This window comes from Carassius gibelio, chromosome A1 (assembly GCF_023724105.1).
Source record: "Carassius gibelio isolate Cgi1373 ecotype wild population from Czech Republic chromosome A1, carGib1.2-hapl.c, whole genome shotgun sequence".
In the NCBI taxonomy this organism is placed as follows: Eukaryota; Metazoa; Chordata; class Actinopteri; order Cypriniformes; family Cyprinidae; genus Carassius; species Carassius gibelio.
Window position 1 is genome coordinate 23,756,412 of NC_068371.1, and position 27,200 is coordinate 23,783,611.

At 38.9% G+C, this 27,200-nt stretch overlaps 1 protein-coding gene and 1 pseudogene across 11 annotated transcripts in view; one reads left to right on the forward strand and one right to left on the reverse strand.

The window, feature by feature from the left end:
• The window catches only part of LOC128016183 (GRB2-associated-binding protein 1), a 69,839-nt gene extending 64,338 nt beyond the window's left edge, over positions 1–5,501 (forward strand). For all 11 annotated transcript variants that reach the window (XM_052600683.1, XM_052600667.1, XM_052600659.1 and 8 more), the window contains one exon: positions 3,623–5,501. In XM_052600683.1, coding sequence (XP_052456643.1) covers positions 3,623–3,781 — 159 coding nt within the window. In that variant the 3' untranslated portion in view covers positions 3,782–5,501. The remainder of the gene's footprint in view (positions 1–3,622) is intronic.
• A 135-nt stretch (positions 5,502–5,636) lies between these two features.
• The window catches only part of LOC128016250 (FRAS1-related extracellular matrix protein 2-like), a 60,631-nt pseudogene continuing 39,067 nt past the window's right edge, over positions 5,637–27,200 (reverse strand).

Consider the following 27,200-nt stretch of genomic DNA (forward strand, 5'->3'; position numbering starts at 1 on the left):
ACGAATAGCGTCCATCAGAAAACACAAGGAAAAAGAACGAATGGAGCCAGAGCAGGGAGCATAGACTGAAAGAGGAGGGAGTTAGCTATTAAAGAAAAAAATTAAGATTAAACTAAATGTGGCGGTGGTTGGGACAGATTTCTGGGGGCAAAAAGAGGAACGAGGCAGGGGATGAGGATATTACGGAGAGCCCCGCACGTCACCTGTAGGAGAAAAAAAAAATCAATCCGTGACGATGGTTTTGCAATCCGTCCCTTCAGTTTATAAACCGTACTCACAAATTCATAAACTGTTCACTTGGTTTAACAAATCGTGCCCACGGTTTAACAAATCGTGCCCACGAATTAACAAACCGTGCCCACGAATTCCCAATCCGTGCGCTCAGATTGTGTAAACCGTACCCTCGGTTTTTGAATCTGTACCCACGAATTCATAATCCGTGCGCACACTTTCACAATCCGTTCCCTCGGATTTGTATTTGTAAACTGACACGCATTTGTAGCTCCGCCCCCACCGGCAGATTCATTTCTGTTTATTAAACATTATTTTTCATAGTATCCAGTGAGTCCACGATCAGCATTCACAAATAGTCTTCTTTTTAGCATTTATTTTAATAGTGATTATTACATTAATCACCAATAGGATAAGACACAGCCGCCTGTATTTTATGAAAAAAAAAAAAAAAAAAAACGCTAAAAGAAAATAAGGGTAAAAAGCAATACAAAACAAATAATATGCCGGTTATGTTTTCATTCCTTTTCTCTCTAACTGAATGCAATGTTATTTTCGGCCTCATTATTTATTAATAACATTAACAGTGAAAATTCCGGCAGGTGGGGTGGATGGAGCTTAGTATAATAAAATCAGAAAAATAAGTCTTCATGCATGTTAAGAAAGAATTGTAGACAAGCATTTACAAAACTGTCAAAGTTTATTTAAAAATAAAGCAATTCATGAATTATTTTCTTGTACTCATTTATTTAGCCTACAAATTAAAATGATAAAAATAACTTATATATTATTATACAGGTTATGCATAAGAATCTTTTATCCAAAACAATTTACAACAGAGGAAAATTGTTTGCGAAACTGATTGCGAAAGTGTGCGCACGGATTATGAATTTGTGGGTACGGATTCAAAAACCGAGGGTACGGTTTACAAAAACTGAGCGCACGGATTGGAAATTCGTGGGCACGATTTGTTAAACCAAGGTAACAGTTTATGAATTCGTGAGTACGGTTTATAAACAGAAGTTTTTCATGCCAACAATGTTAATAAAATGATCAAATGCATTCAGTGGCACTCATAATTTGTTATTTTTACCGGAAAAAAAAAATGGCTAGTGGAAATTCTGATTGGCTGGTAACTTTAGAAAGTTACCAGCCACATTGGCTGGTAATCAAAAAAATTAATTTAGAACCCTGATCATAAGGTGTCTGACAAGCGTAACAATATAGTGTTCTTTTCCTCAGGCTCTATGATTATATACCTACTATGGTTTTTTTTTTTTTTTGCCAATTATCGGCTTTTTAAATAATAGAATTACCCATATTCCTTCTAATAAGCTAAATATAAGTATTTACAATTTAAATTAAAACAACATCATGCCTCATGTAGAGTTAAAATATTTTTATGTAAACTTGGGATGTGCCGATATTAGAATTAAATTTGATAGCCATAAGCCAATACTGGCTAGCACACACACACACACACACATATTTATATAATTCAATAGAACAGTAACACATTTTATATAAAATGTTCGATATAAAGTTCATGTGCCAAAGGTGAATGAAACCTACAGTAGTTAAAGGCGCAGTTTGAGTGCATCACGTGGAGATATGTTTACTAGCTGATCAGTCTCAAACGTGCGCTGTGTGATCCTGCAAGAAGTGCTTGAATTCAGTGAAGCACACAAATGAGATCTCTACAATTTTTAGTTTAAAATTTTCTCAACAGCTCTGACACACAAGAAACTTTGTGCTATGAACATTTTCCATGGATTTACTGTAGCTTTTCCATGGATTTACTGTAGTAATGTTAACTGAACAATGGTATTGTGACAGAAATAAAGGGTATGTAATATGGAATTTTATTATCTTATTAATGTAGACATGTATTAAATGTACTAAAGGAAGTAATGGTTGTAATTAAGCTATAGCATTTGTATTTATACAGGCTACTGCTTTTCATACAAATACCACAGAAACCATATATTTATATGTCACCATGATAATGACCATGGTAGACCTTCGGTAATCCTGATTGTGTGAAGCTTTGAAAAACCTATGGTTAATTTAAATATAAGTACAGTCCTAACTCAAATATCTGCATCGTGCCATCAAGGTCAGGGAGCACAAACCTATTTCCTTGTTTGAAACAATATCACCTGTTAGAACATGCAGACACTTAAGAAATTAGTTTCTCTATTAAGATATTTTGTTCAGGAAAAATACTGAATAATAATTTATTATTGTAATTGTTTTGAATAGATTTAGATTTGTGAAACGTTCTCAGGTTTGCACATTTTAAAACAACAATTAACTGTCTGGTCACAACTTTCTCTCAGAAGAAATCTGCTTTTAAACTTGAAAGAGATATAGATTTGACATTTATTGTGATTGTCATCAATATTGACTGAAAGTTATTGTGATTTTTTTTTTTTTTTTTTTGGCCATATTACTCAGCTCTACATATAAAATAGATAAACTAAAATTGTATTTTCAAAATAAAATTAAATATAATAGATAAAGTAAAATAGTAATAAATGAAAGCTATATTTTTAATGCTACAAGTGAATTTTTGTTACGTGACAGCAAAAGTAATTGAAATGCAAAAACAGGGTAATTTATACTATCATCTGAAAACCGATATTTTACCGATAATTGTGCATCCGTAAAGGAAACATTCTTTTCACATAATTATTCATTATAAAAATGTTTAATTAGTCTGTTTTATACTAACACTTAGACTAGATTTACTAAAATACTTCTAGAATACTAGAAAAGTGTTGTTACATTGTTTTTAAGTATCAAATTGGTACCCAAATACTGGTACTTTTGTTCTTTTATTTTGAATCAAAGCAAGGTATCAATTTACAAAGCGCGGAGGTCAGGTACTCACTGAAAGGTTTTAACAGATTTCATTTATTTTATTTTATTTTATTTTGCAGCTATAGATGATGTCTTTAGTGTTGCAAATGATATGTTCTCATAAAAACCTTTTAAAATTGCTTACGATGCAAGATGTTATTAAAAAGGCTGTGTGCTGTATGAGATTCCTTCATGGAGGGGCAGAAAAGCCAGTCAAGTAGTTTCAGTAATTTTATGATGTTGCTTTATTCTTAATTTAAATGCAAAAACAGGGTAATTTATACTATCATCTGAAAACCGATATTTTACCGATAATTGTGCATCCGTAAAGGAAACATTCTTTTCACATAACTATTCATTATAAAAATGTTTAATTAGTCTTTTTTATACTAACACTTAGACTAGATTTACTAAAATACTTCTAGAATACTAGAAAAGTGTTGTTACATTGTTTTAAGTATCAAATTGGTACCCAAATACTGGTACTTTTGGTACTGTTTTGACTGTCTGTCATATCTTGGCCTTGCAGAAGAAGAGTAACGGGGCTGGTATTTCAGCATCAGAGGAGCGGGTAGACTATGTGGTGGTGGATCAGCAACGAACGCAAGCACTGAAGAGCACACGTGAGGCCTGGAGTGACGAACGGCAGTCAACGGATCCAGATCCCAACAACAAAGGGGCCAAATGACACCCATCTCTATCCTCTTTTCTGCAAGGTCATGACTCACAGGGGCCGAGGAATGGAGGTCGCTGCACATGCTCTGAACCTCCTATCCAGTCTCCATGATTTTAGATACAGCTGTGTGACAGCGCCTAGGTCACAGCTCCCAGATCAGCTAGTTTACACTGCTTTCTGCTAGATGACGCACCCGCACAGGGGAGAGCTGATCCGAGGGATCCTCATGTATAAGCTGACAGACTCCAAGTAGGATGGACCGCACTCTGCACAGGGGCTGAAGGACTTGTCGAGCCTTTCTGGCTGAAAGCCTAGTGAAAAATACACTAACAGAGCAGCATTTTTCATACAACGTGGATAGACACTGCCCCCCCCCCCCCCTCCACTCATCAGCTCAGACAGTTTCAGATTTTTTGATATCGTCTTTCCAACATCGTGGTGATAAAGCACATTATTCCATGGGCTGGGGTGCATCAGGTCTGTTGAATTTATCTGTCCTCAAGGGCTTTAAAAATAAAAATTAAACAATGTTCCATGTTCACAAAACTGCCACTGGGGTTTTAGGATGTTTTAGAAGCCTTTTTATTTTTATAGTTCCATGAAAATCTGAAACCTTTGCACATCTAGGTTTCTTTTTTTATTCTTTTCTTTTTTTTTTCAATTTGTTTTATTCTTTTGAGCCTCAGTTGTAATTCGGTAGTGCAATCAAACGGTTTTGAGTTGCTTGAGCCACAAATCTACTAAGGTTGGTTTGTTTGAAAATGAATATAGTTTTGCATTTAAGACAGCAGACAGACTGTATAAAGTGTTACGTACATGAATAAAGGTGTCCTTTATTTGTATCTAATATCTAGTATGTTAAGGCTAAGGTGTAGTTTCTGCAGGATAGAAGTCTACACGGTCTGAGATGGCATCAGAAGCTATGAAATCGTATCGGTGGATTTTGGAACTGTGATTGTTTTTAACAGAGAAGAGATTTCTCTGTTTTTTGTGTTTTATCCGCTCTTTTATTTTGATTCAAAGCAAGGTATCAATTTACAAAGCGCGGAGGTCAGGTACTCACTGAAAGGTTTTAACAGATTTCATTTATTTTATTTTATTTTATTTTGCAGCTATAGATGATGTCTTTAGTGTTGCAAATGATATGTTCTCATAAAAACCTTTTAAAATTGCTTATGACGCAAGATGTTATTAAAAAGGCTGTGTGCTGTATGAGATTCCTTCATGGAGGGGCAGAAAAGCCAGTCAAGTTGTTTCAGGAATTTTATGATGTTTCTTTATTCTCTGTGTGACTGGTCTATCAATGCATTTTTATTGCAACTTCGATAATTTATTTCAGATGTCCCACAGCTCTTGGAGACTAATCACCATTGCAGCTTTTTTTGAATGTTGTAAATATGATCCATTCAGTGATTTCAGCCCATGTCAGAATACATCAGCATAGAACTTTACTGTGTGTGTACAATAAAATAGCTTTACTAACTACCATTCTTAAGCCAAGAAGACATTGTTTCTGTGTTTCAACACCATTGGTGGCTTCTGAAGCTGTATATATGGACACAGGCTTTTCAAGCATGTCTTCTGATTCAAAGCTGTGCCTATATTGTTTCCTTTCTACTCAAAACCTTTTCTTCTTTAAGTCCTCAGACCCTGATGCTTTATATCTTTTTTTAATGAATCTGAAAGAAATGTACATTTTAAAATAAACTCAATAAAAAAATAATACTTGAGATTATTGCAGACATTGCAAGTAATGTCATTTGTGATGATTGTAAACCGTTTTCAGAAATGCAATTTCAATTGCATAGATCATTATGGGTTAATATTAAATCATAAATGGTGTCCTGATAGATGCACATTTTATGGATCTTATGTCAGTTGAATGATAGAAATTCAGCTAATCAGGTTATAGAAGTAGGCAGACACTTTATAATGAGACCAGTATCTTGACAGATTAAAAAGAAAATGGCATTAAATAATTCTCAAAAACTGAGAAGCAACAAAATTAATAAAACAACTGAAATGTAAGAAAGGGTGTTAAATTATAATGAGCATATTAAACATTGTTTGCTTTGTCTAAATCTGTAATGATTATTTGTAATGAAAAAAAGAAGTTAATGTGGGTCAAACGTTTTTCAAGTTTTATCAGGGTGTATTTTATCATGTACTAACTTGTTGATATCATCTTTTAACACCAGATATGTAAATATGTAACCGGCAGCTGTATACACACAGAAGTAATGTGTGATCCTGAACCACATTTTAACTTCCTAAAAAAGGTATATAAAAAAAGTACATTCTGAATAGTTATGAACTTGAGTTGATATTTTAAACGTCACGCTCCCTTTACATCGCAACACATCGGTCATTTAAGAACACTGACCTGTGCTCTTGTACACAGCATTTCATCTCATGGAACATATAAAAATAGATACATTTTTACATAAACGTTTGAAGAAGCCAGTTCTTCCATCTTTCAATTTGCCTAACAAATCTGTCACACACACTCGAAGAAGAACTCTTAAATATTGAATGAAAATAAAATTAATAATAAATAAACTAATGATCTTGAAAATATGATAAGTTATTGATGAGTTAATTTATGGAGCAATGCTTGTTATATTTGCAGATATTTAGAGTTTGCCACAAGCTAAAGCACAGATTCACTCTGTCTGAGCAGCTTCACTTTGGCCAAATCTGGTTCACAGATGACAGAAGCATGCTAAAGTAACATTAGTACTACGAAGCTCAAACCTAATCTTAAGAGAAAGGCAACAAGTAGCTTTGTTTGACCAAGTAAAATTAAGACTCTTGGAGATATCTTCATTGAAGCTTAAAAGAGCTACTTTTGGATGTTGAAATTTGAACTGAGGCTTTATATCTCAGAATCATTCTGCCTCCTCAACTTGGGAAGAAGAGCACCATGGTGAGAGTTAGTTCTGGCATGTCTTAATGAACGGGTGGTTTATACCTCAGAGCTGTCCACATTGTGTCTCATGGGATCCCCGTTGTACGCTGTGCAGGACGAAGTGGAATAAGGTGGGTACTTTTTCTCTTTCCTCTTGCGTCGCATCAAGAGAACCAGCAGAACTACAACCAGGCATACCAGCAGGATGAGCCCAGCCACCCGCAGCAATGTGGACATGCCAGTGGGAAGAGAAGAATCTAAACCAGGCCCCTTACCCAGGCTCCCCTCCACCAGAGGGTGCTCCAGGTAGTTCTCACGACCCCATGGCTGACTCACCCGGAGTCTGTTTGAGCGGTCCAGGGCAATGTGCTGAATGTTGGTGCCTCGGTTATTCTCAGCACCGATCTCGAAAGCTTCTGGGCCAGGGACTGCACTTCGGCTTCGGGATTTGGTGCCAGAGTCAGTAATGGCGGATATAGCGTGGTGGTACTCGAGGCTTCTTTTACCACGGCTGGCGTTCTCTCTAGAACGGAGTGCGTAGATGGCATGGATGAACCATTCACGGCCAGCAGCAACCTGATGACTCAAACATGAAAGAAGGTTCAAGTATCTGGTTCAAAATTGGGTTTGACTATGGTTCTAAAACATGGTGAAACTCTGACCTGGAAGAGGGGAGATGATGACAGGGTGAAACCATCAGATCCAGGTTGTTGGACCAAAGGCAGGGATCCAGGGGTATCTAAAGCAAGACTGGCATCGAACTTGACATCTCCAAAGGTGGTGGCTTGAGTTTCTGGCTGAGCTTTGTCCTAAAGTTCAAAGACCAACAAGTTCATACATTCAGTGAACACAAGACAAATATTTAATTAACATGCAGTTACATACAATGACTTGAAAACACCTCTTCATGTTTTTATTTCTGTATCAAAATTTACATAAACTCAAAATATCAAGGTGATACAACTGTCCCGATGCAGGAAAAGGCATTATCATGGACAATCTTATACGTTATTGACATTTTGATCTTCTTCAATTCAAATAAATATCCACATGGATATACATTCATAATGAACATTTGTATGAAAGGGACAGTCATGTAGGAAGGGTAAGAGAAAAATAAACATACCAGGATCTTGAGTCTATAGAGCAAGGATGGAGCATCAGCCAAGCATCCATACTCTTTATTGGTAGGATTGTACTTTGGCACGTAGCCGTCTGTGCCAGTACAAAGGAAAACCTTCTCTATGCTGCAGGAGAACGAGTCGCCCAGGTTCTGCACAGGGTCCACCATCACACGCCCATAGATGTTTGAATCTATAAGGGAACCGATCAGAATTAGGTTTCACACTCAATGCAGGAGATAAATTTATAATAAATTCAGCTGTTTTCTCCTAAACTAATATTTAAAGCATTATATTATACTGCTCTTGGAATCTTGTACCTTCCATGAAGGCGGTGTCCGTGCCCTCCCCAAAGCCCATGGAGCCATCAGACAGCCACAGCTCCTTCTTAGATAGCAGGAACATCTGTGTGTCCAGACTAAACTCTGCTGCTACAGGATCACTCACCTGAGAAACCGCATATATATATAGTTGCATCAATGATAAACAGGTCAATTCCTTATTCCAATTCCATGTCGATGAAAAAGCTGAAAGCAACCTGCTGGAAGCGGATGTCCATGTCGAAGGTGAGGGGCTCCCTCGGGTGACACACAGGGGGTATGCTGAACTCCCCGTTAGGTGAACCAATGCATGGAATCAGCTTCACAGTATAGGTGCCGGAATAGTCCTTCACCTGCACACACATATGATCAGTTTACTTTTGTGATATTCATAAAATCTATAACCTACATTTATGAATACTATACTTGACCATCTAAAAGAAACAAAAAAAAAGGTTGAAAATAGGAATAAACTTACAGCAAAGTCAGAAACGTAGCTCCATTGCTGCATGGGCTGGTTGTAAGTGGGCTCAGTTCTGATCAGGGAGAGCGTGAATGTGAGTCCAGCATGGTCCGCTGACATTACCATCGAGGACAAAGTGGTTCCTGAAAGCCAATACAAATCCCAAATATTTAAAATATTTCTAATTTAATAACTTCAGAAATATAAGAATGGAGAAGTTTGTGAAATGTAATGTCTCGGACAGTAACAGTAGAGGGCAGTAGAGGTCTGGACAGTGTCTGGCAGCATAATTGACAAGGAGAGCCTGTCAATGGGTATGAGTGTGTCTGTGCCCATGTCAGTGTATTTTAGGTTACCTGGGTGAGTCATGACAAACTGTCCCTAAATCGAGCCTCAGTCTTGAAGTTGACAACAAGACGGCCTTCATCGTTTATTCTCATGCTGGTGGGATACATGGCACCTATAAAAATAACATCAGAGACTTTCTTTGGTTTATGTGTAGACAAAAACTGATATATACTGATAAATGTTTTAAAAGCTGCATTAATCTATATTCATGTTAATTTAAATACATTTTAGATTTCTGATGCATCACTGTACTTGTAGTCAAAGCTGTGCTTCCAGTACTTGTGGCAGTTTGGCTTATCTATACTACCTTGCAGCTCAGCTTCTGGTGGGCTTCCACCCTCTTGCCATAAGATGGCAGTGTCATACACAAAGGTGAGCCGCAGCTCAGACCGTAGGTCAAAATGTTGCCAGCCACCAACCGCAACCGGTGAGTGGAAGACATAGGACACAAACAGAGGCACCCGCAGGGTTAAATAGGACTGAACAAGATTCAGCACCTAAAGACACGGGAACAGAGGAAAACACATTAAAATGTGTTTGTGTAAGGTGTCTTCATAATAAAAAATGCTGTTTTGGAGAGTTAAGGATTTTCAGTCTCTATGAAAATGTTTATGATAAGAATGTGCATTTATCTCTTTTTTTGGTCTACAACCAACTGGAGTTCTTGTACTTTTTTAATGTATAATCTATATACAAGATATTTAAATATGTTTCTTTGATATGTGACTTATTCAGACTGAACAATATATTATATATAATTACTTACATTTTAAAGTATATCAGAATAAAAAATTTTTAAATGGATTTTACATTGAAATAACATTTCACAATATTACTCTTTTACTGAATTTTTGATTGGAAGAGACTCCTTTCAGAAGCATTAAAAGGTTCATCCATTTAAAAAGGCTTAGAATTTTGATTGAACATAGTTTTGAGTGACACAGATTCTTGCAATCTTTACCTGTCCGTCTGTGCCAATGGATCCCCCACAGTCATTCAGCAGCTCCGACATGTCGTAGTAGCTACTGAACTCCCACAGGCAAGCCTCCTGATTGAGACTGCGGTAAAATCGAAGGGAATTGGTGCTACGGATGGCCACGCTGTACTGGTACGGTAAAGTCTCGCCAATAATTTCGGGGTTCTTTGTGGCGTCAGTGATGAAACCATGTGCTGTCTGGATCTCGTTGAAATCCAAGAGGTTGGAGCAGCGGTGGTTACCTACTCGTGTGCCATCGGGACTTAGGCTTAGCTCAAAGTTTGAAAGGGGACGTGTGGAGATAACGGGCAGCATGCCTGGGGAAAAACTGGAGATGAATAGCCTGGACATTTTGATTGACATTTGCTTACTTATTAGTGCATTGTTTATGATGGAGGTGGTCCCTTACCATCCATGTGTGGCATGGTGACAGTGAGTTTGATCAAATTGGGGTAGTCAGGGTCATCCGGGCCGGTGTAACGGATTTTAGCAGAGAACGGTTCAGCACCCACTGTGCCAGGTATACGAGGCTGACACAGGCCTAAGGATGGCAGACAACTTGATTACTTTTTAAACTGATTAATTTTCCTAGAATTTTCAAAAAACTGCAAAACAAACACACAAAACTCTGTGCTTCGATGAATTTCACATTAATAATTCTTAAAGAATTGAGAAGCAGTACAAATCATGGTGGCCACAATAGCCTCACCCTCCTCTCGGCTGATGACCACAATGGGTGAATTGAGCTCCAGCCCAGCATCTCCATTGGCATTGAAGGCTCGGGCGGCACACTGTACGCGGGAACCAGCCTGGAAGTAGATGGAGTCCAAGGTGATGGACTTGGTGTTAGTGAAGAAGGTGTTGGTGTCCACTTCTCGCATGGGGCTGGTGACTCCATCCGGTCCACTAGGGGCACTAACCAGCCAGCGGTACTGAGTTAATGTGTCATTGATGTTCTCCACCGAGCAAATGGAGCCAGTCTTGTCAAAGTCAAAGTATTTGGGGTTGCAGGCCTGATAGAACATAGACCCAAGAAAATATCAGAATTATTGATGGGTTGTTTTGGTAATGGGTTATTTTTTGGAATAATGAGAGACTATAACTGTTAGATGGCAACATTTAATTATTGGTTCAATTACTTAATTTTAACTGGCCTTTATGTGATGAGGTCACTATGCTTTTTTGTCTTTATATGGTAAATGTAAAAAAAAATCAAGAAGATAAAAATAAATAGATCTATGGCATTACTCACCGTAACGCACACAACAGGATAGCCGGTCGGAGGGTGGGGATTGTCCTTGGCCCTCATTGTATCATCATACAGCAACAGTGACACCACCTGAGGCACTGCTGGGAATGTGACATCAGCTACACTATTCATCTCTTCGATGTACACAATAGCCTTATTCATCTACAAAAATTAAGAGAGAAAAAGACAACTATTTAGAATACCTTATTTATTTCATATCTCAGTGTCTCATTTTAGGAACGTCAGTATGTCAATCCTACAAGAACATACAGGTAAGAAGCGGTAAAATCAACTCACTGTGAACCTTTTTCCAAGTAAGCACTTGACATGATTATGACAAAATGTTGGTCTTTGTAATTCAGAGGTCAGTTTCACATTTTTAAAAAGTTAAGAATATTTTGTATTTTTAAAAACCGTTCTTGACTTCGATTTTCTAAAGACATAACAGTTGTTTTTTTTTTTTTTTTTTTACAAAATATTTTAAAGTTAGGATAATCTCTAAAGTCTGAAATATAAGACGTTTAATTGATTTATTGGGTTGTTTCAAACATTTAAGCATTACAACATTGACATATTACAATTACTAGGGATGTGCATGAGTACCCAGAAGTGACACTGATAATGTAAACCGAGTATAAATTAATGCAAAGACCACCCCAGCTTGAGACAGACTCTTTAAAAAATAAGTCTTTAAAATGAACAGCACATAAAAAAAACACAAGATGGTGAATGCTAAACTCCTGCCAAGCCTGTCATGACAAAAATAGTGTGCATGCTTATTATGATTGTTGCTGTTATCTGCTGGCAATAATAATAATAATAATAATAATAATAATAATAATAATAATAATAATAATAACTGTCTTTAAAGTATTTTTCAATGAGTTGATCAGTGAGACTTCGGCAACAATTGCCATACAGTGAAATAACACCAAATTACTTTGGAACATTCTTACAGACTATAATACAAACTATAATAATAATAAAATCTATCTTAAAGAATTTTATAACTTCTTTATCAAGAAGATTTGACTATATCCAGCTCCAGGGCATTTCAATATAGAATTGAAAGGGTAATAGTATTCAACATAGTATTAAGGGCCAGTTCAATATAGTAGTGGTAGTAGTCTAAGAGACTACTGAAAGAGACTGAAAGTGTGACATTAAGGTTTTGTGCAGGCCAGTTCAAGAGCTCTTCTCAGTATCATTTCCTGTCGTCTCTCAGACTCTCTCTAGCAACAACAAGATAACAAAAAGTCCACCAAAAAGGCTTTTGTGCATGTTCAGTGGATAACTGTGTTTATACATCACTGTATCTATTGAGGCCCATTTACATCATACAGACTCCTCTGAAAGAGACTGGAGACAGCGTTTGGCTCCTGCTGACAGAGGCAGCTGCCGCATAGCTATTTTAGCATGAGAGTCACGTTAGCGTGTCCCTGTGCGAGTGTGTGATGTGGCGTCTCTGGGGGTATTTTTAGAGATGACGGTCTCTGACCTGTGTCTCAGCCACCATATACTCGTCAGGCTTCATGTGCACTGTGAAAGCCTCACGAATCTCTCTTTGTCCGTCATAGAGGACTTGGATCTCCACCACATGCTCTGTCTCACCCTCTTTAAACTCCACATCTGTGAGGACATAGAGTACAAACAAAGATAACCATTATGCATATCTATGACTGTAATTGTGTCAATTCTCCACGCCTTTTGCAGCATGTTATTGATCATGGTAAAATGAATGGGTCTTCTTCTAACCTTGAGAAAGGGGATTGTAGTCCTCTCCTGACGTCGCAGAGCCATCCTTGGTGTGAATTCTCACCACAGAGACCTTGGAGGTGTCGCCCCGACGCAGGACAGGGATCTTCACTGCTGTAATCTCTCCAGGAAGTTGTGGCTCTCTAACACTGTATTTGATCTCAGCAAACCTGATGATGGACTCTGCGGTGAAAAATTGGTTTTGTTTGCTGTGAGAGAAGCTCATCAAGATCTCTATGCAGATATTTGTCAAGAATGAAGAGAAAAAGAATACTTACTATCCTTATAGTCAGTGAGGGTGACCAGAGCTTCTTTTTGTTCCCCTACTGCAGCTCCATATGGTGATTTGGTCTTAGGTGCGCCCAAAACCAAGCGGAACTCCTCGTCCTCTTCATGGATCGTGTCATCCACTAAAGTCACTACACACGGCTTCTCGATTTCCCCTGTAAATGTGCAGATACACAAGATGAGCAAATCATGAGAGTGTACAGTAGATAGATAAAAGGTTGGTCGAGGAACAGGATGAATTAAAAAACAGACCTGGTAAGAACACGATGACAGACGCGTCAGTATTTGGTCGTTCATCATAGTCCATCATGACCTGGGCAGATCCCTGGCGAGTGTAACAGCGGACGGTGGACGTCTGACTGATGTCGCCACTGCGGTACACCATTGTCTTCACCTCTCCATCAGCCTCATCCACTTTGTACTCCACCTCCCTAAACTGGACTTTGGGCACTGAAGAAATATTCAGCATTGATTAATCAACCAGTGTCTCTCAACTAACATTTCTGTTTGGAATTTTGGATTGGCACTAATTTACATTTTATCTGCATTTTGAAGTCTTCTGAAACTGTCAAAAAAGAGAGGTGTTTTTTTTTCTCTACTCACAGTCTGTGACAGTGTCGTTTATGGTGATGACAGTTTCGAAAACGTCACACGAAAAGTTTGCATGGTCACACCTGGAGCAAAGTCCAAGTTACGGCTGATTCCCGCATAATCTAGACCCGCTAGGTGGAAGAGAGAAGGGGGAGGGGGGGTGTAATCATATGCATGAAAATTTATATTATTAATATTATTTTATTTTATTTTTATTTTTTATATTTAAAAAATTTGATATCAGCTATTGTTGTTTTTGTCAACTCTAACATTCTTTACCTTCAGCTGAAACAGGGTCACTCTTCCTGGAACGGACTGTGACGGTGGCTGACTTTGAAAGGTCAGTTCCAGTTCTCCACACTTTCACCTCCACATAACCATCACTCTCATCCACCATGTATTCAGTCTCTCCAAAATAGAAAGATGGCTCTGTACCAAGGGGAAAGATCAGTCAACTTTCAACCAATTTTTTTTTTTTAATTCATTTTCTGTATCCTGAGCAATCTATTTGAATGTAAAGGAATTTTAGCATTCAGTAGTTTGTAAAGTTGACATAAACTCCATAAATCATGATTCGTGTCATCCAGCATGAATTGACAGTGTGACAATCTCATGCATCAATGAAAGCAAAAACATTCAAACTTTTGTCCAAAGTTCACAGGGTCAGAGTTTTGCCTTTGTAATTAATAAAAACATTTGAAACGAGATTTGAAATCCAAGATTTTTAATGAATTTTCGGTCCCTGCAGTACCTTTAGCAACACAGAAGTCAGGAGGTATCCTTTCCAGCAGCTAAAACAACATTTTAAGCCATTGTTTTCAGAATTGTTAGGTCGTGTTTCATCTTACACAGAGATGTTTTAACCCATTAGTGCTTCAAACAAAGATCTGGATCTGCCATCACCCCCATGACAGCACAGGAAACCTACCATCATTTCCAATGTCCTGTATGAGTGATGAAACCAGACCATTGAGTCTACTTCAGTCAAAATCCACTTGTCTTAGATTATTTTTGTATGTTTGTGTGTGTGTGTATGTGAGAGAGAGAGTGCTTGTGAGGTCTGAGAGGCTTCCAGAGCGATATCAGCATAAGATCATGATAAATGAATGCAGACGGCAGGGGGCTTTCTAGGGTGGGGAAAGAGGCCGTAAGTTTGAGGGGCCACACAAAGAAAAAGAGAGTAGTGACACCTCCATAGACTACAAGTCAAAGTCAAAACAAAAATATTCCAACTCTGGCTGGCATCCAGACCACAAGTCTATCCAACAGAGTCCCCATCCCCCCTGCAAATAGACACAAATACTCTGCCGGGCCCTTCCAGACCCACCAAGACGCTGAACTACATTACGCACATTAATCTTCACTTCTTTCTTTTCAAAAATAAGGTTTAGGCATGTACACACATTATTTACACATAAATATTGTTTGGGGTAATTTGGCAAATTGTGGAGGATGAGACTGATCGCAACTAGTAAGGCCTTTCCACACTGAGCGCGATGACATGCTGGAGTAAAACAATACATTTCTATGGATGCATAGTGAAAAAAAAATTCTACACATGAAATATGAAAACAATTACATTATGATGATATATCTTCTGTATGTGTTTTGTAAGCAGCTCATGGTATTTTTATAACAATAAAGGATGTTTATGACCAATATTTGCAGTGTAGCATTATTAATACAAAGAGTGCATGTATCTCCTTATTGTTGATTCAAAATTAACTATAATTTACAATCGGAAGTTATTATAAGCACTCGATGCTGGTTTAAAGTGGGTAAGAAAACCCATTTTCAAGTGTAGCTTGATGCTAATTTCACTTCTAATTATATTCTAGGATATAGCCTATTCTTATCTGAGGAAAAATGCATTGTTAGTCAGCGCCACCTTGCATGCAGGTTTGAATTAGCAGAAGGCCAAAACATACCTTTCACGATCGGTATGAAAGCACTGTTATTTTCAACTGTGATAATAAGAAATACTATGGCACCAACTAGAAGCGATCATGTGACACAGAAGACTTTAAAATTCATTGAACTGGAAAACTGTTATTCTTAATTGTGTAAAATGATAAAGGATTTATTTAGTTCTAGCCAACTCACCATCATCACTATCGGCCAAGATTACCACTTTGGCGCTGGGGAACTTGGCTGCCACTTGGCCACCCATAGGCATACTGAGGGACACGTTGAAGCTCTCCTCTTCCTCAAAGAGGGAGTCATCAATTATTGTGATGCGACATAACTTCTCCCGCTCATCCTTATCAAAACGCAGAACACTGCTGTGGTCCTCTGGTCTCGTGATGTAGTCAGAATAGGAGAGCACAGTGCTGGGGGTGGTTCCGGTTGCACTGCCTGTATAGATATTTCGTTTTTTTTTTATGCAAACAGACTACAGTTTTAGAATATACATCAGAAGTACAGCTGAAGTAAGGCCATGCAAGGTGCTGTAAATTGCAAAAGCCAATATTTGAATAATCCTATCATTGGATGATTGTATGATTAGAGTGATTTTTGTATTAATGAACAGAAAATAGTTCATGTTGTGATTAGGAAAGAAGGATCCATAGATCTCACCTTGTTGTGTATAACAAATAACCATTAGCTCTTGGCTGAAATCTCCTGATCTGTGTACTGGGACTAATATTTCTCCTATATTCTCTTCAATACGATATTCTGCTTGAGGGAAGAACACTGTGGACTCTGAAAAGAGAGAAATTCCCAAGCTTAAAGGTGAACATATAAGATATGTTTATTTAATATTAATTTAAGCTTAGGAAGCCAAAAGTATGCAGAAAAGTAAATTTGTGCTTGTTGAACATTTGATTTCAACACCACTGGCATTAATAGGGAGTTGGTCCTCCCAAAAAGCTTCCACTCTTCTGAAAAGACTTTACCATTGTGGTGCACACACACTGATAATAATATGTGTTTTAATGTTCATAAACAAAGTAGGAAGTCATGAAACATGGCAATAATTACCATCACCAGGATCTACAATCTCCACGGTGGCTATATCAGGGTATTCAAGAACAGCCATTACTGGCTCTGAAAGCTGGATTACAAACATCTCTGAAGTTTCAAACTCTTTGTCGGTGAATATCTTCACCCTCCAGATGGCGGATGTCTGGCCAGGGTTGAACTGGACCTGTTTCTGAGCTTTGCCAAGGAAATCTTTGTCCTGTTTTGCTGTACCATCTTTGGTGGCAATGCCTTTGAAAAAGAAAACACTTATTAGACCTTATAACTCAAAATGAGTGAACAGTTTATGGTATCTGCTGACTACTGCTAACTATATACTTTAAAAAAACAGCTGTGGTCAAATTTAACCCTTGTGCATTGTTCAAATTCACTACCCTTTCGAGTTGTTTGTGGATGAAAACATCCACTCAATTAAACTGCTGTAAAAATGTATCAGATTCATATTTTTTTCAATTTTTTTTGCATAAATCTGTTAATCAACTTCAGTCCTGATTAAAACTACCATATGTTAAAAAAAAATCCAAGAATTTAACTCTTTAATTGCCAAGTTCATAAATGATGTCACTGATTTGGGGGGAAAACACACAAATGACTTATTTTCAGTATAAAAGTAATTGTGGCTGGATTTTTTTTTTTTTTTTTTACTTTTTATAACAGTCTTGGGCATGTCAAAGATTAGTAGCAACATTGGCTTTGATGCATTGTTAGTTTTTGTGCAGCATTAGATTAACATTTTTTCTCCCTAATTAGTTGTTGGTGGCTGTTTTTGCCCCAATGACTTCCATTATAACGACATTTTTTGAATGCAAAGCCATGACACCATATAATCATGCATTCTTAATTGTTTGTGGTTTTCCCTTTTGGGAAGAGGTAAAAAAATATATTTTTACAGTTGATCACTACGTGGGACCATTAACCCTTTAGATAGGCCTGTGCAAAAAAAGGCTTAGTTTCTGGCTTGTATATGGAGTTATATGGAGTATAACAGCAAATTATAGTGTTTGTGTATGTGTGAGATTATTGATTGTTGGTGGTTTTCCCTGTTGGGAAGAGGTAACATTTGTTATTTTTACAGTTGATCTCTAGGTGGGACCATTAACCCTTTGGATAGGCATGTGCAAAAAAAAAGCTTAGTTTCTGACTTGTATATGAAGTTATATGGAGTATAACAGCATATTATATTATGTGTATATGTGTGTGTGTTTGAGAAAGAGAGAGACAGAGTGTGTGAGAGAGACCTTTGCGCACTTACCTTGATGTATTTCAGAAAATCAAAATTTACACCTCAGCTCTCAGAAGTACATGGAGTAAACAAAAGTGTAATTATGCACCTGCTGCCTTTTAATGGTGGTGAAAGTATTCGGATGTTAAGTGATGACGTAAGAAGCGCTGTTTCCGGTTCATGCCTCAACTCGCTTCACTTTAGAATATGACCTCAGCAGCCGTTTATGAGCATTTTTTATTCATATTGATAATTTAAGATAAACGCTTTCAAACTTACGATATACCCTACAGTCTCCATGCTCACAGTGTCCCAAACACAAATAATTTTTATATATATTTTTTTATATTTATATTTTCATTGTCTGGCTATCTGGTACTTCGGTATGGAGTTAAAGGTTAAGATTATAACTTTTTCGCTAGTATTCTATCACATTGTGAGTTTATATTAGCACCTTTTGTTGTTTGCTCATGGTAACTGATAGAGCGTTTGGACACGGAAGCGCTGCTACGTGACATCAGACTTAACAAGGGAATAGACTAAACAAAAGCAAAGTACATGGATTTAAACACTTGCATGGCATCGTGCTGGTCATTTAAAGGTGAGAAGAGCAGCAAGCAACTTGTACCAAAGTTTTAGAAATGATTATGTAGCGTGACCCCTCCAGCGAGCTGCAGCTTATTTGAAGTTGGTATTGCATTTTGGTTCATAATACATTATGTTCATAAATTTAATGCAAAGTAGATTTTTTTTTACAGGATTTTAAGGTTTTAAACTGGCTTTACCATCAAGAAAAGACGAGCATTTCACATATAGGCCATCTGTACTTTTCACCATCAAAAGGCAGCATGTGCATAAACACACTTCTTTTTTTATTGTTTACTCCATGTAGTTCTGAGAGCATGAGGTGCATATTTGGATTTTTTTCCGGTACTGTACATCAAAGTAAGTGCACAAAGGTCTCTCTCTCTCTCTCTCACACACACACACACACACATACCTACTTAACCACAATGTGAGGACGTATGACTGGAAACCCTACCTTTAGGGACACCCCTTTCTGAAGGGTCTAGAGACTAAAGAAAGATATGACTGCACTTCTGGAGAATCTGTCATCACAAATATCACTTGATTTTATCAATAAAAGCCTTCCTTAAAGACCTGACATTTTACCTTCACTTTAGGGACATTATTTTATATGTCGCTTTTGGGGACATTAAACACAAACTCTGATCAAGTCATACTTTGAGGACCATGGTGATACACAAACTCTGGTTAAGGTATACTTTCAGGACATTGTTGAGATGGTATATATTATTTATCCTAAGAAGACAGAAGTAGAATATTACAATTCAAAGTTCCAATACTGGACAGTGAAATCAAGCTAGTGCAAAGATACAGGTGTGAGAGAGTAAACTGGGTTTCTTCTTTTCAGCAAGATCACTGTAAATGGGTAGCCTACATGTTTTGTCTGATTTGTAGCTTGAGATCAAGTGCCTTTGGCTGCTCAGTTGGGGAATGACAATTAACATTCAGAAATATTATTGACTTGACTGATTGACTATCAGAAGCAAAAGATGAACAGAATTGAGCTGAATAATAACACTATTTTCTTTAATTTCAACTGCAAAACAGCTCTACATTAGTCATTTCATAATTGTTGACATTTGCAAGTTATTTTATGTGTGTGAAGCTCCTTTGAAACCATCTGTATTGTATCATGCGCTATAGAAATAAAACAGACTTCACTTCATTGCAGAGAACCTTTCACTGACCGAATCTGCATCCCTCTAGTTAATTTAGCATAGACCGTAAACTAATCATTATCACAAAAACATCTTAAGGAGTTTTCCTCACCAGAGTCATCTTTGGCTACACACTGGGGTTTTAAGACATTAGGCATGTTCCTCTGTAAAGTGTAGTAATTGTCAAAAAAACTCTATACAAATAAAAATAGTGATACACACTCCGATTAAATGACCCTTTGGGGACTCTAGCGACATACACACTCTCCGATTAAATGACCCTTTGGGGACTCTAGCGACACACACACACTCCGATTAAATGACCCTTTGGGGACTCTAGTGACACACACACACTCCGATTAAATGACTCTTTGGGGACTCTAGCGACACACACACACTCCGATTAAATGACCCTTTGGGGACTCTAGTGACACACACACACTCCGATTAAATGACTCTTTGGGGACTCGAGTGACACACACACTCCGATTAAATGACTCTTTGGGGACACGAGTGACACACACACTCCGATTAAATGACTCTTTGGGGACTCGAGTGACACACACACTCCGATTAAATGACTCTTTGGGGACTCGAGTGACACACACACTCCGATTAAATGACTCTTTGGGGACTCGAGTGACACACACACTCCGATTAAATGACTCTTTGGGGACTCTGATTAAATGACTCTTTAATATTAACAGTCTTGGACACATTGTGTTGAAAGTGCACATTGCAGTTAATGACAGAACAACAATGAAAAATCAATTAACTTGGAGGTGGGAATGATTCTCAGTGCCCAACTATCCTCTGTACTTCCTCCATCCACCCTTCTTCAAAATCTCTCTACTTCCTCCTTTACATTCTCTCCTCCCTCTTTAACTCTACTCCTCCCTCTTCACTCCTCCCTCTCTTTATCCTCTTTAACTCTACTCCTCACTCTTTTTACCCGCTTTACTCCTCCCTCTTTTCATCCTCTTTACATTTACTGCCTCTAATCCTCCCTTATATTAGCTGTGCTGGACATGGGCTGTGGCTGGATGTAACCGATTGGTGAGAGTTGCCGTGTGCAGATGAGAGAAGCTGAAAACTGAGATGTGATGTCAGACACTTTCTGCTTCCTGTAGTGATGCTCAGGCTAAGTTTGCATACTTTACTACAGCTGAAGTGGAATAAACGCATTATTTTCCAAATACAGATAATTCAGAGACATTTTCATTCAATACATGCACTAATGTTTGTACAAGAATAAAGTTCAAAATAAGCCTAAATACCAGTGAAGTGGGGTCTATCGCAACTACATGAAAAGAGCTTTTACTGTTATAAAGAACAGATGTGATCCTTAGTGGAACTGAAGGTGTGAGAAGAAAAATGAAACACACGTGATCATTGTCAAGCAGTGTACTCTGCCAATCGTGGATTAGCTGTGTCATCATCAGAGCTCGTGAGTCGCTCTAGAGAATCTGCTCTATCTGAGTCCTCCTGCTCTCCAATCACTCTAGTTGTACTCTGTTGCCTTATGGCACAGCATGGGTTTCGCTGTCTGAAGTCGGACACAAGTTCTAACCGTCAAGAACTGCTCAAGTTAGCCGCTGATCGTTCTGTGCAGCGCTGCATGAAGTCCAACAAGCCTAATGCTCTCCTCCCCTCCCTCTTTACGTCCCCTTTACATTCTCTCCTCCCTCTTTACGTCCCCTTTACATTCTCTCCTCCCTCTTTACGTCCCCTTTACATTCTCTCCTCCCTCTTTACATTCTCTCCTCCCTCTTTACGTCCCCTTTACATTCTCTCCTCCCTCTTTACATTCTCTCCTCCCTCTTTACGTCCCCCTTACATTCTCTCCTCCCCCTTTACATTCTCTCCTCCCTCTTTACGTCCCCTTTACATTCTCTCCTCCCTCTTTACATTCTCTCCTCCCTCTTTACATTCTCTCCTCCCTCTTTACGTCCCCCTTACATTCTCTCCTCCCTCTTTACATTCTCTCCTCCCTCTTTGCGTCCCCTTTACATTCTCTCCTCCCTCTTTACATTCTCTCCTCCCTCTTTACGTCCCCTTTACATTCTCTCCTCCCTCTTTACGTCCCCTTTACATTCTCTCCTCCCTCTTTACGTCCCTCTTACATTCTCTCCTCCCTCTTACATTCACTCCTCCCTCTTTACGTCCCCTTTACATTCTCTCCTCCCTCTTTACATTATCTCCTCCCTCTTTAAGTCCCCTTTACATTCTCTCCTCCCTCTTTACGTCCCCGTTACATTCTCTCCTCCCTCTTTACGTCCCCTTTACATTCTCTCCTCCCTCTTTACGTCCCCTTTACATTCTCTCCTCCCTCTTTACGTCCCCTTTACATTCTCTCCTCCCTCTTTATGTCCCGTTACAATCTCTCCTCCCTCTTTACATTCTCTCCTCCCTCTTTACATCCCCTTTACATTCTCTCCTCCCTCTTTACATTCTCTCCTCCCTCTTTACATTCTCTCCTCCCTCTTTACATTCTCTCCTCCCTCTTTACGTCCCAGTTACATTCTCTCCTCCCTCTTTACATTCTCTCCTCCCTCTTTACGTCCCCGTTACATTCTCTCCTCCCTCTTTACATTCTCTCCTCCCTCTTTACGTCCCCTTTACATTCTCTCCTCCCTCTTTACATTCTCTCCTCCCTCTTTACGTCCCAGTTACATTCTCTCCTCCCTCTTTACGTCCCCTTTACATTCTCTCCTCCCTCTTTACGTCCCCTTTACATTCTCTCCTCCCTCTTTACGTCCCCTTTACATTCTCTCCTCCCTCTTTACGTCCCCTTTACATTCTCTCCTCCCTCTTTACGTCCCAGTTACATTCTCTCCTCCCTCTTTACGTCCCAGTTACATTCTCTCCTCCCTCTTTACATACTCTCCTCCCTCTTTACGTCCCCTTTACATTCTCTCCTCCCTCTTTACGTCCCAGTTACATTCTCTCCTCCCTCTTTACGTCCCCTTTACATTCTCTCCTCCCTCTTTACGTCCCAGTTACATTCTCTCCTCCCTCTTTACATCCCAGTTACATTCTCTCCTCCCTCTTTACGTCCCCTTTACATTCTCTCCTCCCTCTTTACGTCCCCTTTACATTCTCTCCTCCCTCTTTACGTCCCCGTTACATTCTCTCCTCCCTCTTTACGTCCCAGTTACATTCTCTCCTCCCTCTTTACGTCCCCGTTACAATCTCTCCTCCCTCTTTACATTCTCTCCTCCCTCTTTACGTCCCCTTTACATTCTCTCCTCCCTCTTTACATTCTCTCCTCCCTCTTTACGTCCCCTTTACATTCTCTCCTCCCTCTTTACGTCCCAGTTACATTCTCTCCTCCCTCTTTACGTCCCCTTTACATTCTCTCCTCCCTCTTTACGTCCCCGTTACATTCTCTCCTCCCTCTTTACGTCCCAGTTACATTCTCTCCTCCCTCTTTACGTCCCCGTTACATTCTCTCCTCCCTCTTTACATTCTCTCCTCCCTCTTTACGTCCCCGTTACAATCTCTCCTCCCTCTTTACATTCTCTCCTCCCTCTTTACGTCCCCTTTACATTCTCTCCTCCCTCTTTACGTCCCAGTTACATTCTCTCCTCCCTCTTTACGTCCCCTTTACATTCTCTCCTCCCTCTTTACGTCCCCTTTACATGCTCTTCTACTTTACGTCCTTTAACGTCCCCCTTTACATTCTCTCTTCCCGCTTTACGTTTGTATTTAGGCTTATGTTGAACTTTATTCTTGTACAAACAGACACTGTATCAAGCAGTGCATGTATTGAATGAAAATGTCTCCGAAATATCTGTGTATTTGGAAAATAATGCATTTTTTCTACTTCAGCTGTGGTAAAGTATGCAAACAGCGCGAGCGTCTCTTAATTTTAATGTCTACACCTTTATCTTAATTTCTTTTAATTTAGCTCCATTTCTTACTAAAAGAGCATAATGTGCAAAGTGTTGAAGTGTTTGTGCCTCCCTACAAACCACCCTTTCTTTTAGGAGTCGTGATCCTGTTCCGCACATAATTTTTCACACCAGTCCATGTTCCCTGCTTCAAAGCTTCTGGCTCTGCATCACTACGGGAAGCAGAAAGTGTCTGACATCACATCTCAGTTTTCAGCTTCTCTAGTCTGCACACAGCAACTCTCACCAATCAGTTACATCCAGCCACAGCCCATGTCCAGCACAGCTATTCACTCTTCCCTTTTTTATCATCTTTACATTCTCCCCTCCCTCTATGACAGAAATATCAAAAAGTTTAACATGACATTTCATCCAACTATATTGTAACTGAACAAAGAAAATTGACTCTTACTATCCTCTACTTCTTCATTAGCCTTCTTATACTCTAACGTTTCACTTTATATTCTGTTTCATTCCATCCACAAAATATTTCTACACCTTTATCCTCATTTCTTTTAATTTAGCTCCATTTCCTACAAAAAGAGCATAATGTGCAAAGTGTTGAAGTGTTTGTCCCTCCCTACAAACCACCCTTTCTTTTAAGAGTCGTGATCCTGTTCCGCACATAATTTTTCACACCAGTCCATGTTCGCTGCTTCAAAGCTTCTGGCTCTGCGTGAATGCATCTTTCACAGTCTTGCTTACCAGGAACTTTGCATGTCTTGATGAAACTCATCATGTGTCTCTCTACTGCTTTTACCTCACTGTCCTCCCATTTCTTTTTTGGAGCATTTGAAGAACCTATGAAATAATTAAAAAGTAAATTCTCATTACACATTCTCATTACAACTAAATCAGTGAGTAAAGAGCAAATCAAGACTGTGTTCCCAATGCATAATTTTTTTTTTTAATTTGTCTGGATATTGCTGCATGGAGCCAATTCATGTTTATTTGATTATTGTTGTTTGTGCAATGTAGAGATTTTTCTTACCTTGATCCTCCTGTGAAACAGCTTGTTCAGATTGAACAGGTTGATCAGTCTGTACTGGTGCTGGTGCTGGTGTCTGAGATAGGTCACTGGAATCCTCCTCATCACTTGACATGGAATCACCTTGGGCCTCAAGTTGCTCTTAATAATTAATTAACGAAAAATGAACACTTTATTGCTTATACCTAGTATCTGTGACATGAATATATACATTGTTTTGCAAATATGTACAGCACAGATACACACAGAGCATGTATACTCATACCATTTGGGTCGATTTCAATGTCATCAAGTTTCTTTCCTTTGTAGTCAGACAGTGTTCCTTTCTCCATGGCCATTAGGACTTTACTCATTTTTGCCAGCTGCAGTGTTCCCTCTGGTAACCGATAAAACTGTCTGTGGATTCGGATATCGTGACCAAGGAAATCAGCCAGTTGGTCTGCTTCATTCTCATTAAGGTTAAGAATTTTAGACATGGTTGCTATGTGTTTCCTGAGCCTAGTTGATGACAGTGCTTCAGGGTTCTTTATGCCACATTCGCAAGCAGCTTTGTTGATGCGCTCTCCTCCTCTGTAGGCAGGCGAGGATGATGAGGGCTGCACAGGCGAGGTTGAAGGTGACGTGGGTGACTTGGACTTTGGAGTGGCTACAGAAAAAAAGAGACTGGCCGCCTGGCCCACACGAAAACAAGGATAAATATCTGAAGGGCCTTAAATGTAGTCACACAATGCTGATGTTGTTAACATTAACAATTTGAGAACAAAGTATAGTTTGCACGGTTTGATGTGATATGATAATTGATAAGCGATTGTTAGATTTAAAGGTGGGGTATGTAATTGTCTTTTTTGTCCATTTCTTCAAAATCACTTGAAATCCTATTCCTAACCCACTTACAGCCACTGAGTTAGAAGCACTGAAATGAAAAGTAAGCAATTTAATCATCTGTGGAACAGGCAGGACTCGAAAAACTCCAGCCAATCATTTCCAAAACTACCTAGAATCATTAGACAGTAACTGTGTCAATCAAATGGTCGTACCATACCCCCTCCCCATCGTGTCCATATACAGTATTGTTCAAAATAATAGCAGTACAATGTGACTAACCAGAATAATCAAGGTTTTTCGTATATTTTTTTATTGCTACGTGGCAAACAAGTTACCAGTAGGTTCAGTAGATTGTCAGAAAACAAACAAGACCCAGCATTCATGATATGCACGCTCTTAAGGCTGTGCAATTGGGCAATTAGTTGAATTAGTTGAAAGGGATGTGTTCAAAAAAATAGCAGTGTGGCATTCAATCACTGAGGTCATCAATTTTGTGAAGAAACAGGTGTGAATCAGGTGTTCCCTATTTAAGGATGAAGCCAACACTTGAACATGCATTTGAAAGCTGAGGAAAATGGGTCGTTCAAGACATTGTTCAGAAGAACAGCGTACTTTGATTAAAAAGTTGATTAGAGAGGGGAAAACCTATAAAGAGGTGCAAAAAATGATAGGCTGTTCAGCTAAAATGATCTCCAATGCCTTAAAATGGAGAGCAAAACCAGAGAGACGTGGAAGAAAACGGAAGACAACCATCAAAATGGATAGAAGAATAACCAGAATGGCAAAGGCTCAGCCAATGATCACCTCCAGGATGATCAAAGACAGTCTGGAGTTACCTGTAAGTACTGTGACCGTTAGAAGACGTCTGTGTGAAGCTAATCTATTTTCAAGAATCCCCCGCAAAGTCCCTCTGTTAAAAAAAAGGCATGTGCAGAAGAGGTTACAATTTGCCAAAGAACACATCAACTGGCCTAAAGAGAAATGGAGGAACATTTTGTGGACTGATGAGAGTAAAATTGTTCTTTTTGGGTCCAAGGGCCACAGGCAGTTTGTGAGACGACCCCCAAACTCTGAATTCAAGCCACAGTACACAGTGAAGACAGTGAAGCATGGAGGTGCAAGCATCATGATATGGGCATGTTTCTCCTACTATGGTGTTGGGCCTATTTATCGCATACCAGGGATCATGGATCAGTTTGCATATGTTAAAATACTTGAAGAGGTCATGTTGCCCTATGCTGAAGAGGACATGCCCTTGAAATGGTTGTTTCAACAAGACAATTACCCAAAACACACTAGTAAACGGGCAAAGTCTTGGTTCCAAACCAACAAAATTAATGTTATGGAGTGGCCAGCCCAATCTCCAGACCTTAATCCAATTGAGAACTTGTGGGGTGATATCAAAAATGCTGTTTCTGAAGCAAAACCAAGAAATGTGAATGAATTGTGGAATGTTGTTAAAGAATCATGGAGTGGAATAACAGCTGAGAGGTGCCACAAGTTGGTTGACTCCATGCCACACAGATGTCAAGCAGTTTTAAAAAACTGTGGTCATACAACTAAATATTAGTTTAGTGATTCACAGGATTGCTAAATCCCAGAAAAAAAAATGTTTGTACAAAATAGTTTTGAGTTTGTACAGTCAAAGGTAGACACTGCTATTTTTTTGAACACACCCCTTTCAACTAATTGCCCAACTGCACAGCCTTAAGAGCGTGCATATCATGAATGCTGGGTCTTGTTTGTTTTCTGACAAT